Below are 15,563 nucleotides of genomic sequence, written 5' to 3' on the forward strand. Positions count from 1 at the left end.
GGAGCTCTTCCCCTCAAAGGCCAAAGATGAGACCCCAGAAAGGAGACCGCGTGAGCCAGTAGCCCAGCTCCCCAGGCTGGCTGCACCTGGTGGGTTAGCCCTGGGGCACGGCCTCAGGGATGTTCACTTTGGCATGCAGACAGGGTGAAGATGACAGGAGGCTCGGTGGGACGATAGACTTTAGGAGAGAAGCTGGGCGATGTAGTGAGACAAGTTTTTGCGGGATGCTGAAGAGGTGCGCTCAAGCATTCCTCCAGGACTGGAAAGCTACCTCACACCTTTGTGAGCCATAGACAAAACGTGTATAAAGGCATTTTAGGGTTTTGAGCTTTAGAAAAAGTAGAAGCGCGAGGGAAGTTGGAAGGAAAATGTGCTCCTTAGGAGGGTTAGCCTGTAAGTTTTCCACCTGAAGACTTTTTTGTGAGTCTGGCTGTGGTCAGAGGAAGGACCAGGAGGATTTGGGCTGATTGAACCCAGCCACTGTTGGGTTCAAAACTGCTCCCCATTTCTGCCAGAGGGGCCATCTCCTGCTTCTGTCCGTCTGTGGGGACCTGCTCCCGGCACAGGTATGGAGAGGGCCATGGCAGCACCTGGAGATGTCCCCATGGACACAGGGCACTACCCACTGCCATGTAGACTAAAACAGTCCAAGGAGGACTTTGCTGCCTCCTATGACAGCCCTTTCAGTGTGTGAGAGCTGCTGGCCTTGGGCAGATGCTGCTGGCCCTGGCTTTAGCTGGCGCCAAATTGATATGCCCCAGCACAGCAAACGTGGAGAAGCGTGCCACAAAGTGAAAGGGCACTTCTCCACTCCCCATCCATTTCTAGGAAGCAGCTTCAATGCTCATCTTTTCCTTTCCTGGTGGTGGAGAAGGGATGAAGACATGGAAGGGTCAAAGGATTTGCCTGAGGTTGAACAAAGAATCTGTAGCAGATCTGTGCCTCATCCACCTGGAGCCATGGCTCTAACCACTAGGGAAGGCTGCTGGGACTCATCATCGCCTCCATCCCTGGAGTCATGTAGTCCAAATCTTCATATGGCAGCTGGCATTTCTCAGGCCTGGGCATGATTTGGCTTCCACCCGGCAAGGTCCCAGCATTGAGAAGGTGCTTAGTCACTGCCCTTTGGTCAGGAATCGCCCAGGCTCAGGGTGACCTTGGAAATTTCCGCTTCACCAGCCAGGCCGCTGTGAAGGTGCAGCCCTGCCGAACTGGGAGGGTTTTCCAGGGGAAGGCATGCTGCACCCTGCTCACGGCTGCCCTCTCGCAGAGCCAACGCACAGGCAGTGTGGCCAGGACCCCGTCACCCTGTCCATGCCCTTTGGTCCAACCCCACTCCAGAGCTCCCTCCAGAAGGACATCCTCCAAAGCAGATGGAGGTTGTCGCCTGGGGAGCAATGCCCAGTCCTGTGGCGTCCTGGGCACCCTTGGCTCAGCTCACAAGGGAGCAGCGAGCAGCCCTCAGCCCCCACATGGTTGACCCCAGCCCCTACAGGATCAAGCCCTTGTATGGCACATGTTAATGTACTTAAATATGACTGTGACCCTGCAGGCCAAGGGACCTCTGAGTTCTCATGCTGTCACCAACTGCTTGTCTGGCCTAGTGGGTTTGTGCCTCAGTTTCCCCATCTGAGGTGAATGCAGATTTTATAGGGCACCTATGTACACATTGGACCACTCCCAATGCAGGGCCTTCCCATGCTTTACTGTACAAAAGCTCTAAAAACCCCAGAATATTGGGCTTGGAACTGGAATGCTACAAACATCTGTTGTTATTGGGAGTCCTTGCAAAAGGGGTTCCAAGGGTCATTCTGCAGAACCACCACATGTGCGCAAGGAGCATCTGCAGGGGATTAGCTGTGTCTCGCCGGAGCTGAGCGGTGTTTGCTGAGGAATTACCCCCATCTTGCTGGTCTGGCAAATTGCTGGGGCTTCCCAATCCTGTTGCCAGTTTCCCAAAGCCAGGGCCATATTATATTGTAGTAACTTTGTCAAGGCATGTCAGAGAGAAAGTTAACCTGATCACGTGATAGCAGGGTGGGAAATCCTTCAGGGGCCAGGCCTACCCTGTGCATAGCAGGAGAGTTGCTGTGTAGCAGGCAATGGGGCTGGCGGGGCTCAACTTTCTGCACCCAGCAAACACAATCCCACAAGTCAGCGTGCCGAGCATGTGTGCAGGCTGGCCACTGTTGCAGTGCCACCAGCACCAAGTGCTGCCCTTGCCAAGCTGCTCCCCGCAGCCAGCTGCCCCATTCGGTGAGCGGAACCTGTCTGCAGGACTCCTCTCCCCTCCAGCCTCTGCTCTCCCTGCTTAGCTCTGTGTTTCTTGCACCCTGCACTGCAAAAACAGCTTTTGAGCCTCTCCTGCGAGTGCTGGTGGAAAAGCAGGGTTTGCCTCTCTCCATATTTCCACCTGGAGCATGTGGCCACCAGCTCCTGAAACTCCAAGCACCGTTGACACCTGGGGGATCCAGCCTCCCTGCACCCGTACAACTAGGGTGTGGTTCGGCCGCCAGTTGCCCCCAGCACCATGGGGTGAAGGGGGGATGGCCAGGCCCCGCTGCCTTCTTGGGCACTCGTGCCCTGGCCATGTGCCCTGTGCAGGGAGTCAGGCAGGTCCTACAGTCCCCCCGCAATACAGCCCACCCCACCGCAGGCAGCAGTGGGCAGGGTGCAAGCCGCCTCCCTCACCCACTGTGCCGCAGGTATTCGCGCAGCAGCGCCGCTGGTGTAGTGGTATCATGCAAGATTCCCATTCTTGCGACCCGGGTTCGATTCCCGGGCGGCGCACAAGCCCCATGCTTTTTTTTTTTTTAAAATTTCAATCGTTGCCGTCCCTCCCTCCTCGGCAGGGGCGGCCGAAGTTGCGGGGCAGGGGGTAGAGCAAGCCACGCCGCTGCTCCCGGGAAGCGGAGGTGCCGGGGCCGCTGGTGCCCGCCCCACGGCCGCGCACCGCGGCGACCCGCACGGCCGCGCTGCGCTCTCCCGAGTGGGGCGGGGATCCCGTTGGTCCATCCCATTGGACGGAGGGGGGGAGGTGCGTGCGGCTCTCCCCTGGTGCATGCTGGGAGCTGTAGTCCCTGGCTCGGACGTGTCGCGGCTGCCGGGCGGGCAGGACTACAGCCCCCGGTGTGCCGCGCGCGTGGCGGGGAGGGCGGGGCGGCCCGGCCAGGCCCGGTGCGCCATGCTGCGGGCGGCGGCGGCGGAGCGGAACAAGGGCCCTATCCTGGCGGTGCTGCGGGAATACGTGGGGCCTGGTGCCGTGCGAGTGCTGGAGGTGGGCGCCGGCTCGGGGCTGCACGCCGTGCACTGCGCCCGCGCCCTGCCTCATGTTCTCTGGCAGCCCTCCGACGTGGACCCGCGGGCCCTGCAGAGGTAAGTGGCTGCGGCCCGGCCCGGCCCGGCTTGACTCGCTGCCGCGGTTCCTGTGCCTTCGCCGCCGGTCCCGAAGCCGGGGCAGCGGCTGGAGCGCGGCGGACGAGGCGGGAGGGCCGGACAGCGGGGGGCCCCGCGGGGGCAGGTCGCGGCACAGCCCGGGTCAGGCCTACTGCAGCCCCGAGCTGCGGGGCTCCGCCCGGCTGCGGAGATCCGTGCAGGGGAGGCACTGCCAGCGGCCCCGGGACCTGGGACCGCGGGTGGAAATACCCAGAGGAGCGTGGAGGCGGGGTGCGGCTGCGGAGGCCGAGCCCCAGACTGAAGGGGACGATTAAGGCAGGCAGAGTCCCTCTTGGCGGGTGCACAGGGGTTGCTTCATGCCTGCTTTTGCCACTTCAAGGTGGCATCTCTTTATCTTGATCGATCCTGCCAGCTGCAGAGTGCAGATGGGAGAGCAGAGGTGCTGCCCTGGGCAGGTCAGCTGCGGTGAGTCTCCAACACGTCCTTTTTCAGGCTGTCTTGCCTAAGAGTGTCCAGGCTTGTGTACGGCCGTCATTTCAGGAGTACAAAATACGTGTTCACAGTTCACTCTAACTGCATTCACTTGCCCTCTTTCCAGTCTGGGCTCTGCTGAGATTATGGAACAGCTGAACTGCCTGGGCTTCCCACCTAATTGCTTTTTTTTTTCCAGAAAAGTCCTAATACTTAACTTGCAGCTAGTTGCTCAACTCACTGGTGAGTGATTCACTCTTGGCAGTTCTGAGACAAAACATCGGCTGCCCGGTGTCCAAAGCTGAACTGCAAAATGTAGGTTGCCCTCACTTGTTAACTGCATGAGTTAGAAAGGTTATAATGCCACCACAGAGAGGTTGCAGGACCTAATGGGTAATGTACAGTTGTGATCAAATGCCCATTCCAGGAATTGCAGTGCTGAGCTGACAAGAATAAGTTTCCATTGATGACGCAAAAATAAACACAGGCTCTTAAGGGGAGGAGAATTCCCAGACGAAAAACGAACCCCACTTGCAGTAGCCTGGCATGCAGCTGCAGAAATAGATGCATATCCAGGGGGGTCGGCAGCCTGCCTCCTTCCCAAGTAGAATTGCCTCTCCTGGAGATGCCAACAGGAAATGTCACCAAACAGAAACTTCCCTGTTTAAAAAATAATCTCTTGGGCTGTGACACAGGTTCAGACCTGGGAGCAATGGCTTAGGGAGGCTGTGTTTCTCTGCTCCCTACTTCCCTTTTTGGCCAGTTTGGGAACTGAAAAGCCAGTGGTAAATCACACTGTTGCCACTGGTTGGTTTCTTTCTCTGCAGGAGAGCTTTCTCACACCCCAGGAAAGAAACTGTCTTTGCAAATACTTCCTGTGGTGACATCTTGGCAGATCTGCTTGGAAGTCCTCAGCCAGGACTAGTGTCATGCCTGTGCCAAGGACAGGTGTCAGCTTCAAAGCCTGGCCAAGCCCAGAGACTGTCTGTCTCAAAACATCTTAGGGCTATTTGAAATGCATGCCCAGATTCCCCAAGTGCTCTATTGAAATGCAGAACCTGTCACAAGCAGAGTTACGAGTTGCCCCTTCCCTGGCTTGGGCATTTGCTGCAGAAGATCTCTCCACTGTGCCTGCCACTGAGTGCCTGCCAGCACTTCCTCCGCTGTGTGTTCCCCTTGGTTTCTAGACGCTGCAGTGGGATTTGGCAATTCCCAGCCTGTGCTGGAACAGCTAGAGAGACAGGGTGTGCATGTACGTGTGCTGTGTCCATTATCCCAGCAGGACACAAAGGCTCTGCACAGCTTCTGTCTCTCACTTTGTGGTGTGTTTCTGCCTCGTTCAGGCAGAGGTGGCTGAGCTGTGAGCAGAGAATTGGTTTATGGGATTTGCAGGCAGAAGGTGAGTGGGGAAACGTACTGACTGACTCCCCTGCAGCCTGGATCTGTGGGTGCTTGGCAGAACGGAGCACAGTTAACTCTCCCTCAGTCCTAGCTTTGCCCTCATGCTCCATCCTCCTTGTCGAAGTGCAATGATGAACTGGGATTTTTTTAGGTTCTGAGGTCTCTCAGTTCATTGAATATCAGTGTCTCAGCCAGGGCAGAGTAGAGCAGGACAACCCTATTCTTTTCACTAAGGCCTGATGAATGCAGTCATTCCCTCATTTTGATGTGAAACCTTCAAGGGTGCTTTGGCCTGCCCAAAGCCCTCCCCTGGCGTAGACAGTCTCTAGGCTGACGTGCTTGCTCAGTAGAGGGATTGGGCCCGATATGCCCCCATGTGATTGCAAGCAGAACCTTGAACCTTAAAGATCCCTTGTGCTGCTTTTTTTCTGTTCGGTGTCTGAACATCCAGTGCATCTCTATCTTGGCACCATATGGGACAACTAACTTTGATTGCATGCATGGCTCTTCTTGTGTGTACCACACCTAGCACAGCCAGTCCAGCTGCAGACCGAGGCTCCAGCTGCCCTCACAGGAGAGCTTAACTCCCATCCTCAGCAGCAGTGTTGGGACTTATTTCCCTTTTAAAGGGGTCTGTGCTCAAACCCCCATGGGATAAAGTTGGCTGAACATAGCAAGCTGAGGACCCATCTCTAGCTATGCGTTTAGGACTTTCAGACTTGACTTGACTTGACTTTCAGAGCCAGTACAAAAGGGTATGTGTTGCCAACCCTAAGCCCTTCTAGGGATAGGATGTTGGGGTGGAGAAAGGCGGTCCTAAGACCTGGGAGGGCTGTCTCTGGGGTGGGCTGTCATTTGGACTTCTAGCAGAAACTGTTTGCGCTGGCTGTGTATTGCATGTCCTTGAGGACCCGTAACACTTACCTGCTGTAAGCCAAATGCTGAGATTTTTCTGATCATGGCAGAAACGTGTCTCTACTGTGCCAGGATGTGGGAGAGGAGGTGGAAAGGTGATTCTGTTCAGCATCAGAAATGCTAAAAGTGCCAGTGAGGGCAGCCTACCACTCTCACTAGCAGGGTGAAAAGGGCTTCTTCAGTTCTGAATGGGGGGTTTAGGGTGCTGTTTTTAGAGCTGCTTTTCTCTGAGATTTCTAGAGCAATGTATTCTTAGTAACTTTTGGAAAATAACTTTTCGCTGAGGCTTTGGGAGGTCAACTGCCCCTGTGTTTGGGAGCCCTGTTGCACTTGGTGCTGCACAAACGGCCAGAGTGTGCCAGGTGCTGCTCCAAACTGAGGTGGGGTGGGAAACTCCCATGTTTTCCAAAACACCTCTCTGCTTTTAAGTTTGAAAGCAAGGCTTGTTTGACTGACCAGTCAATCTCCCCCTCAGTAACCCGTGAGCTCTTTGGCCTGTTGGAAGGCAAAGATCTCAAAGATACAAGATTCCTCATGGTTATGTGAAATACCCTGTGCAGAGACCCAAAAGCTAATGCCACTGCAAACATCTGTGTTGTAAGCACAGCCCTATTAGACATCTGAGGCTCCACCTGGGAGAAGCTGCTGGCAGGCAGGTTTGGGCTTTCCCTGCATTGGGGTGTCGCTGTGCAGTTACTAGAGCGGCAGGGACTTGTCAGGGCAGGCAGTGCCCAGGCTTGGGCTTATGCTTGGGTTCTGCCCACAGCATCACTGCCTTCACAGAAGCCTTGCAGGTGCACAATGTGCTGCCACCCATCTACCTGGATGCCTCGCAGAGCTGGGAGACATGGGGTGGCACCCAGCCTGGCACCCTGGACCTCGTCATCAACATCAACATGATGCACATCTCAGAGCTGCCGTGCACGGAGGTAAGCAGAACCCTGGGGCTGCCCAGTCTCTCCCTGCCTTGCCAGCCCTGGCTGCTGTGCCACTGAGCCTGTGGCTTGTGCCCAGCTGCCCCTTGGAGCTCTGAGGCCCTCCCAAGAGGGTTTTTCAGGCCAGCCTGGCTGGAGGGACTCTGATACTTCCCCATGCCTGGGCTGCATGTTTAGGAGGGCTCAAGGTGATGACTGCAGTGTTCTGGGTTGGGAACTCCGTTCAAAACCAGATCCCACCATGTCCCGTGTCCAAAGAGTCTCTGTCCTCATTGGGGCACATCAGTCCCAGGATGCTGGCTGGGCTGACAAGGGAAACTGAGGCTGGAAGACTGGTGTGGCCTGCCTTTGGTCTTGGCTCCCTGCCCCAGGCCTTACCTCAAACCTGTGTAAAACCATGGGCCATGGTGGATGGTGAGCCCTTGGGCTGGTTCCCTGCCAGCTGTGCTTCCATTCAGGCAGAGAAGGGAATTCCAGTCCAGGGCTGAGAACTGGGAGGGTTGGAGGGGAGATACTAGTTGCAGAGATGGATCCACTTTCATCCTCCACTCAATTTCTTGAGAAGTCCCTGTCTCCTGGTCTGGATTACCCAGGGCTGAGGAGAGGGGACCCTGATGGGATATCTCTGGCTGGCTGACCTGACCCATGCCTCTCTTTCCCCAGGGCCTGTTCAAGGGAGCAGGAGTGTTGCTGAAGCCCAGAGGTGTGCTGTTCACCTACGGGGTAATTGCCGGTCCTGCTGGTCAGCGGAGGCCCTCTTATTAGCACTCCGTGGCCATTGCTGGGAGCACCCAGCTGGGATGAGGAGCTGGCCCTGAGGGCATCAGAACTTGGCACTGCCTCTGCTCACGTGGCAGAGAAGGGAGGGCAGCACTGGGCACTGCTTGTGCCAGGGAAGGGGGTGTTGGGGGTGTGAGGGCAGGGAATAGAGCTTTGTGGGCATGCAGTCATCCGGGGATGGGGCTGGCTTGGCCGTTAGCCCGCCTGAGACACCCTGCCTGAAAGGGATGGCCCAAAATGCTGATCCTGGCCCCTCAGGACCATCGATCCCATCTCTCCCAAATGCTCTGCTGAGGCGTAGGCCAACTTTGTCTGCCAGGGGTGGCTGATGTTTTCAGGGTCTTGTATCCTGTCCCAGGCCCTGTCCTATCCTGCTTGACCACTGTGTGTCTGGAGGGCAGAGTGCCAGCACCCTGGTGGTTTGGGCTCTCCCTCACCCTCTTGTCTGGTGCATGAAGGACAGGCTGTGGTTTGCGGGAAGCATGGGTTGGAGGGACTGGCAGAGAGCTGTTGCTTGAACCCACTGCTCCAGCTTTGTGTCTCCTCAGCCATATGCCATTGGTGGGCGGATCAGCCCTCAGAGCAACGTGGACTTCGACTGCAGTCTGAGGCAGAGGTAGGAGAGGGGAGCAGGGCCCTGCATGGGAGGCTGTGGGCCCAAACAGTCTGCCCTGGGGCCTGCAGTGGGCATCGCCTGGCCCATCTTGCCCAGGCTGACCATTGGGCACAGGACGCCCCGTGCCCCTTGCTCTTGATGCCCAGCTTCAGAGAGCAACCAAGCATGTTCTTCTAAGAAGAGGCCTAAACTGGAGGCTGGGGGCAGCTCCACAACATCGGGGGGGCATCCAGTCCCATGGATGAGAGGGATGATTCGGAGAGAGCCTGAGGGTGAGGTCTGCTCCCTGGCAAGATGTTATATCTGTCTGTCTGACACATGGCTCTCTTTTTGATAGGAATCCGGCCTGGGGCCTTCGGGATACAGATCTGTTGCAGCAGCTGGCTGAAGCCAATGGGATGTGTCTGGAGAGGATGGTAAGTGTCCCTTATGGTCTGGAGAGGATGGGAGGGACGATATTTCTATTTGTGTGGTCCCCTATGACCTGACTCTGAGCTTTGTGCTTCCAGGTGGACATGCCTGCAAACAACAAATGTCTTATTTTCCGCAAGCAGTAACCTGCTGACCCTCTGCCTTTTGCTTCGCTGTGGCTCTAGCATCCCGCAGTCTCCAGGTGGAAGCTTTCCTACCTTTGTGGCACCCTCCGGGCAAGGCCAATCCTGCATTTCCATCTTTGATGCCTTCTTGATGGTTCAAACCGCCCACACCCTGTTCTTTTGGTGCCAGGCTGGAGCTTCCCTGGCAGCCCGGAGTTGGGCAGAAGCAGCAAAGGGACAGTGCCACAGTCACCCTGGGACCACGCTGGACTTGGTTGATATTCTCAGGGTCCATCTCCTGTTCCTCCCCGCAGAGCGGAGGAGACCAGCTCTGGAAGGGCAGGAGGTTGGCGAGGGGTTCAGCCAAAATGGGCTTGTGGACAAGGTAGGGTCTTCTCCCAGGGGCTTTAGGTGTGTATGGGGCTGATGGCCAGCTGATGGACTTGGAGCCCTCTCTTCCTTCCCATCTCAGAGTGTTCCCTCCTGCCAGCCATGATTCCAGGCTGGAGGGGGGGGGGGGACTTGAAAAGAAAAATAGAGCTCCCCTGGCCCTATCATTTTCTGGAGAAAGACAGATTTGTTCACTCCAGCCTGTGCCATTCCGCCTTTCCATCTCCAGCTATAGGTTCTCTTTTGCATCCCCTTTGCAAGGGAGATGCCCTTTTATGGGCCACAAAAGCCACCACCACTGCCACTGTGGCCTCTTAACATGGGCAGCACAGGCTAGGGGGGTAGAGCATAGCCTGTGCAAGGGAAACCTGTGGTGTTTGTGCCTCAGTTTCCCTCTCTGTACAACAGAGAGAAGCCGTGTGTGTCTGGGAAAGTGCTTTACCAAAGGTGCAAGGAATCTCTTCCCCTTTCTAACACTATGGAAGTTCACCAGATTCTGGCTTGAAGTCTAGCTGCAGCCCAGCTTCCCCAGGCCAGGCTACTGCAAGCTACCCCCTTCCACCTGGAGCCAGTTACTAGAAGGGCATCTCCCTCCATCTCCCCCTTTCCCAGCACTGAGGTTTGGGGGGCCCTTCAGCACCCTTGCCCTAATTACCCCCATCTGGTGCATTGCGTGGCCATGTTACAACATCGAGGGGAGGCAGAAGACTTGCTCCAGGAGAGCCTGGGTTGTATTACACTGGGCTTGGAAGCTTTAGTGCTGTGGGAAGGTTGTGGGGGGCTGGAAGACCTCCCACCCCTCTACAGCCTACCCCAATCTTTTATTGGTAGTGTCTGGGCTGGAAGGGTACGCGAGGAAGGCACGCAGACAGATAAATTACAAGGGAGTTGGGCTGGACCAGAGCTCAGCATAGGAGAGGGAATTACAAAATGATAATAATTACTAAATAAAAACATTGATCTGTGGGATCTGCCAGACTGCTTCCCCCCTCTTGAGGTCAAGTCTATAGCAGTGCATGTGGCTGGCCAGAGAGGGTGCCTGGGGTGACACCTGCCTTCATGTCTGTGTCCCTGCTGCCCCCTGCCCTCCCCTAGTCCTGGAACCTGTTCAGCAGATCACAGGTTTTCTTCTCAATCAACTCATAGATTTTTTTCACACGTTTGTCATTGGCTGCTCGGACATAGCTGCTGGGGTCCAGCATGGCCATACCATCGTGTACCTCGCCCATGATGATGAGTGGGCCATCATCCGTGGTCATGTTGGGGCAAGGGCAGTTCCAATCCATGTCAGTCAAGGTCACTTCCAGGTATTTGATGTTGAAGAACTTGAGGCCCATCTTCTCATCCTTGAGGACATCTTCGAGGGCAAAGCGGGCGATGCCAGAGTCCTGATCCTCGATGATCTCCATGAGCCGTCCTACGATGGCAAAGTCACTACGGCACAAACTCAGCACCATCTTGTTCTTCAGGCGGCAGGTCTTGCACTGCAGGTTCTTGGGGAAGGGGCAGACATCCTCACAGGTCTCCTTGCTGTCAAAGTTGTTGTTGTTGCCTTCGCAACCACCATAGACAAAGGAATGGCACTGCTTCATGAGATGGTTATAGGCCCAGCGGGCTTCCCAGTTCTTACAGGGGCCTTGCACCATAGGCAGAAGGCAGGTGTGGACAGCATTGCTCACGCAGGCTGATCGGCACTCCTCGTATGTCTCAAAGTGGTTCTGGTTGGCTCCACAGCCACCATAGCGAAAGGTGAGGCAGGAGCCTTTCTTGGCATCAAAATGCCAGCGCACCTCCTGGGCTTCGCAGTCACGCTTGTCGGGTTCCTTGAGGCACTCAGTGTTGGGGAAGGGCTGGGTGCTGCCCAGCCGTGGCTCCCCACTGCTGGGCTCCCGTTTGATGACAGAGAGAGGGAAGTCGGCTCGGAGGAGCCCAGCAGAGTTCCTTGCAGTGCAGGTGTAGATGCCAGAGTCCTCATACTGAGCATTGTAGATGACCAGCTGTCCGATGTTTGTCACCACCACGTTCCCATACATCTGATCCGGTCTCATGATGAAGTTCTCCGCGTGGTCACTCTGCTTCTCCCATGTGATGTCAGGCTGAGGCCGTCCGCTGACGTCACAGTGGAAGCTGACTGTGCCGCCCATGTAGACAGACTGGTGGAAGGGGTTGTTGTAGAGGGCAGGGGGAATGGGCACCTCAGGGCCAGCCCCTGGCGTGGGGCGAGCTGTGGTCTCCTGGGGCACGGGGCTGGTGTTGGGCCAGGTGAAAATGTATTTGCATGGCACCATGGTGAGGCTGATTCCCCGGATGCAGGCCTCGGCGTCCATGTAGCACTTGTTATAGTAGGTGAGGCCATCTGAGGCGCAGGTGAAATTGGGCTCCTTCTCGCACCGGTCCTTGCACTTGCAGATGGGCTGCCCATCCCAGATGTCACAGTCTGAGCCCTGCTGTGTGCACACAAAGCTCTCACAGGAGGCTTCTTGAGATAGCTCCAGCGGCGAGAGACTTCCATCAGCAAAGCGAGCTGCCACACAGCTCTGCAGCCCACAGACATTGGTGCAGCACTTCTCAAACCCCTCACAATCCTAGGGCAGGGAGAAAGGGGCACACAGCAGCAGGGTTACATCTGCTGCACCAGAACTATTAGCAACTGCTCCTACCTATTACCAGAGTACAGCTGCTTCGGGGTGGAATGTGGAAGCACAGCTTGCAGCTATGCTTCACTACAGCTTTAGAACAGGAAGCTGCTCCACACACTGCAGAGAGGATAGTGTTTGATTTTTGCCCCGGGTTAAGAGCTCGGCATTTGGGCAGAAGCTGCATGAAGCTTAGGAGACCCCCCCCTCCCCCCCCATACACACACACTTTTTACATTTCCTACGTACCCCACAACGTATGACTGGGAGGGAAAAGTGCCCCTGGTCAAATCCAGCACAGTGGCTCTCAGCACAAACAAGTTCTTTTGCCCCCTTGCCAGTCCTTGGCCTCACTTAGCTCTAGGTAAGAGCTGGACTATCCCAAAGAGGCTGTGCTAGTGCCAGTTTGAAGTTGGCCAGGTTTGGGCATTGACCACAAGCCTTTACTGACCATCACCGTTCCAGGATGGGTATGAGTGAATTGTAAGAGCTTGGGGCAAGGCTGTCCCATTTGCCTGCTGCAGACAGCCTTTTAGATTTCCCGAGATACAGTGCAAGCACAGCTGAGACCAGACTGCTGGACACATGAATCACCTCAGGAAGGACTTGGGGTGGGGGAGGGAGGGGAGTCATTCCAGTGACCGTGGTAGTGTTGGGCGGAAAAGCAGCACTGTCCACTGCTTCACCATATGTATGCTGACCTTCAAGGCAGGCTTGACTCAGGGAGTCAGCATATTCCCCACTGGCTCAGGGGGCAGCAGAGCTTATTGCAGAGATGAACAGCCAAGGAGCAGCTTTCTGGCTTTCATAATGGCTATCAGGGCAGAGAGGGGGCGCCCTACCCCTGCCTGTGGCTGTAGGTGGCCCAGAGCCTGGGCCACAGCGTGGTTCTGTGCCACTTCTCAGGCTCTTGCCTGCAGGGACAGCTGGAGCTATCCAAGTGGCGAAATTACTGCTCTGATTGGAGGAGCGTGTCCTAGCACACTCCTTCCTCTGGGGGAGGGGAGGGGAGGGCCCCCTCCACAGAAAGGCTTGGCCAGCTGGGTGGGAGCACCCGGGGTGGGGCTGGGGGGGGGGGTGCAGAGCTGGGGTGCCCTGGCCATACCTGGGCTTTACTCTCCATGTGGTGGTTGGTTGGGGGAGGGGGGGAATTGGAAATAAACTATTTATTTGCTTGCTGCAGGGAGTGCTAGCAGCCCCAGGGCACAGATCATGCATGCTAAGAGCACAGGCAAAGAAGGAAACCACAGCCCTAAAGCCATATGTGGTCTTAGACATCCCTCCCCTTACACCCCCCACCCCCGGCAAAGGTCCCAGCCATCCTGGGGTGGAGGGGGGAGGAGGGCTGAGCACTAGGTCCCACTGAGCTACCCTGGGACATGCCAGTGTGGCAGGGTCATACTGCACTCTCAGTGTACTCCAGCTCACTTGCTGAGCAGGCAACGCTTGGTCGTCTCTGCAAGCCTCAGCTGCTCTATTGCCCCATGTTGTTAAAGCAGTTCATCTGTGGGGCAGGGTTGGGGGAGGGGGGAATCAGGGAGAAGAGAGCATCTTTGGGCATCTCTGTAACCACCTCTGCATGCTGTGGGCACTCCTAAGTGCACTGCTTGCTGGACACACCCACCCCAGGGCAGTAGGTGACTGTCCTGCAGCACCCAAAATTGCAAGTAGCACCCAGGTCCTTGCTGGGTGCCCAGTGCCCTCCTGGGTCTGTGTGCAGCACCCGCAGCGCCCCACTCACCTGGTCAGTGTGGCACTCCCGCTCACAGGTGCTCTGGGCGTCCACCCACAGGTTGGGGTTGAGCTGGTTGGGGCACACTCCCAGGTGCCGCATCCTGAGTGGCTGCAGGCTCAGCCCTTCTGCCACGGTGGCCAGCAAAGGCAAGAAGAGCATGACTAGCATCAGGTCTGCCCTGTCCAGCTGTTGCCTGCTTGTTTGCTTTTTTAATCTCTGGCCGCTGAAACTCCTGAAAGACATCTGGCTGCCCTGGTGCCCTGTGGCACTGGCTGCCCACTCCCTGCTTGGCAGATCCTTGCCTGGCTTGGGTAGCTCACAAATCAAATCACATGCAGGATGGAAGCTGGGGTGGGGGGAGGAGGGAAAAAAAAAAAAAGGCAAGTGAGGGGACAAAGAGGAGGAGGAGACGAGGTCCAAACCTCTGTGGTCTAGCACATCCAGCGCATGCTATATCTCCAGAGATGATGCCCGGCGCCTCCATCCATTGCTGATGCTGAGCTTGGCCAGCAGAAACTCTCAAAGTACTTGAAACACCATTGTGGAGCAGTGATGTCCTCAGAGAGGTCCCCAGGCATGTGCCTCCAGGTTGGTGTGTGACAAGAGCAGTTCATCCACCCCCCCCCACACCCCGAGTTCCTCCAGGCGCTTGTGGAAAGACTCAGTCCACCCCAAGCACCTCAAACTTCAGCCAGCTGGTTTCCCAAACACCCAGCTCAGCGGTGAGGCTGGGCGAAGCAGGAAGGCAGGGTGCAACCATGCACGGCGCAGGGCACCAAGTGGGGGGTCACACAGCACTCCTTGGCTTGCGTCAGGCACCACCATGCGCCTGGTGGAGCAAGCAGGCAGTGGCGCAGAGCCGGGCTGGTGCGTGTCTGGGGCAGGGGGGTGGAAGAGGAGGACGGGAAGGTTGTAATCTGAATCCCCTCCCTTCTCACTGATGTTTCTGGGTATTTGGAATGGAAAAGGCGCTGACCTCAGACTCTAACCCTGTCTGAGCTGATCGACTGGGCAAACACAGGGGGAAGATCAAAGGCAGAATGCAGAAAGTCTCCAAAGGGGGGGGGGAGGGGGGGAGCCTGGCCCATGGAGCTGAATTCCTTCAGGATGAGAAAACAGCCAGAGGCTGTTGTCCCCTTGGAGCAGGCTTGGCTAGCCAGGCCTGGTGGCAGTGAGACAGGCTCTGCGCTCGTGCTTGCCCATCACAGCTTCTTTTGGGTTTGAAAAGCATTTTGGTTTAACTGCCAGTCCGTAGGGCTGGGCTGGAGGCAGCAAGCTCTGCAGGGAGCGATGCCAGAGTTCCTGGGGACAAGGCTGGCCTGGGAGGTGTTCCGCCCTACAACTCCGCCTTCTCCCCTTGGTACCAGGCTTGCAAAGCTCCCACTGCCTTCATGACCCTACAGCAAAGGCAGCCCCAGGGCTTGGAGCAAGCCACCTAGGAGCTTTCCCACCCTCCAGCTGAGGGAAGTTCACAGAAGCTGCTTGCCAGCTGTTCAGGAAGGGCACACTGGGAAGCAAAGCATCCATGGGAACGCTCTGCAGTCCCACTGCAGTTCAGCTGGATGCCTGAGCCCATGCCCGTCAGCCCACAGTGGTATCTCCTAGGTGCTTCAGCACAGGGCCTTGCCTCCTGGCAGCTTGCTGGCTCCAGCAACACAGCACAGTGGATATCCAGCACCCATGGAAGGTGCTAACTCAGCCTTGCACCAGCACCCAGGCCTCCCTCCCATGCTGGTGATACATGATGATAAT

At 56.6% G+C, this 15,563-nt stretch overlaps 2 protein-coding genes and 1 non-coding gene across 6 annotated transcripts; 2 read left to right on the forward strand and 1 right to left on the reverse strand.

Annotated features, from left to right (window-relative positions):
- Positions 1-2,719: 2,719 nt before the first annotated feature.
- TRNAG-CCC (transfer RNA glycine (anticodon CCC)) lies at positions 2,720-2,790 on the forward strand. Its single transcript has one exon. It is a non-coding gene; the product is annotated as a tRNA-Gly (tRNA).
- A 352-nt stretch (positions 2,791-3,142) lies between these two features.
- Positions 3,143-10,416, forward strand: METTL26 (methyltransferase like 26). Of its 4 annotated transcripts, none has more exons than XM_068907766.1 (6): positions 3,143-3,375; positions 6,950-7,112; positions 7,782-7,841; positions 8,447-8,514; positions 8,852-8,930; positions 9,024-10,416. In XM_068907766.1, exons 1-6 carry the CDS (start codon positions 3,185-3,187, stop codon positions 9,069-9,071), a joined length of 609 nt encoding a protein of 202 aa, XP_068763867.1. In that variant the 5' UTR covers positions 3,143-3,184; the 3' UTR covers positions 9,072-10,416. The 4 variants fall into 4 exon arrangements, with proteins under 4 accessions (XP_068763867.1, XP_068763869.1, XP_068763870.1 ...); XM_068907768.1 differs by having other exon boundaries at positions 3,144-3,375; positions 8,431-8,514; XM_068907769.1 differs by having other exon boundaries at positions 3,144-3,375; positions 7,782-7,821.
- WFIKKN1 (WAP, follistatin/kazal, immunoglobulin, kunitz and netrin domain containing 1) lies at positions 10,243-14,750 on the reverse strand. The gene is made up of 2 exons (XM_009672088.2): positions 13,818-14,750; positions 10,243-12,025 (listed from the first exon to the last, which is right to left on the reverse strand). Exons 1-2 carry the CDS (start codon positions 14,052-14,054, stop codon positions 10,532-10,534), a joined length of 1,731 nt encoding a protein of 576 aa, XP_009670383.1. The 5' UTR covers positions 14,055-14,750; the 3' UTR covers positions 10,243-10,531.
- Between the last annotated feature and the right edge of the window lie 813 nt (positions 14,751-15,563).

Source organism: Struthio camelus, chromosome 15 (genome assembly GCF_040807025.1).
Source record: "Struthio camelus isolate bStrCam1 chromosome 15, bStrCam1.hap1, whole genome shotgun sequence".
Lineage (NCBI taxonomy): Eukaryota > Metazoa > Chordata > Aves > Struthioniformes > Struthionidae > Struthio > Struthio camelus.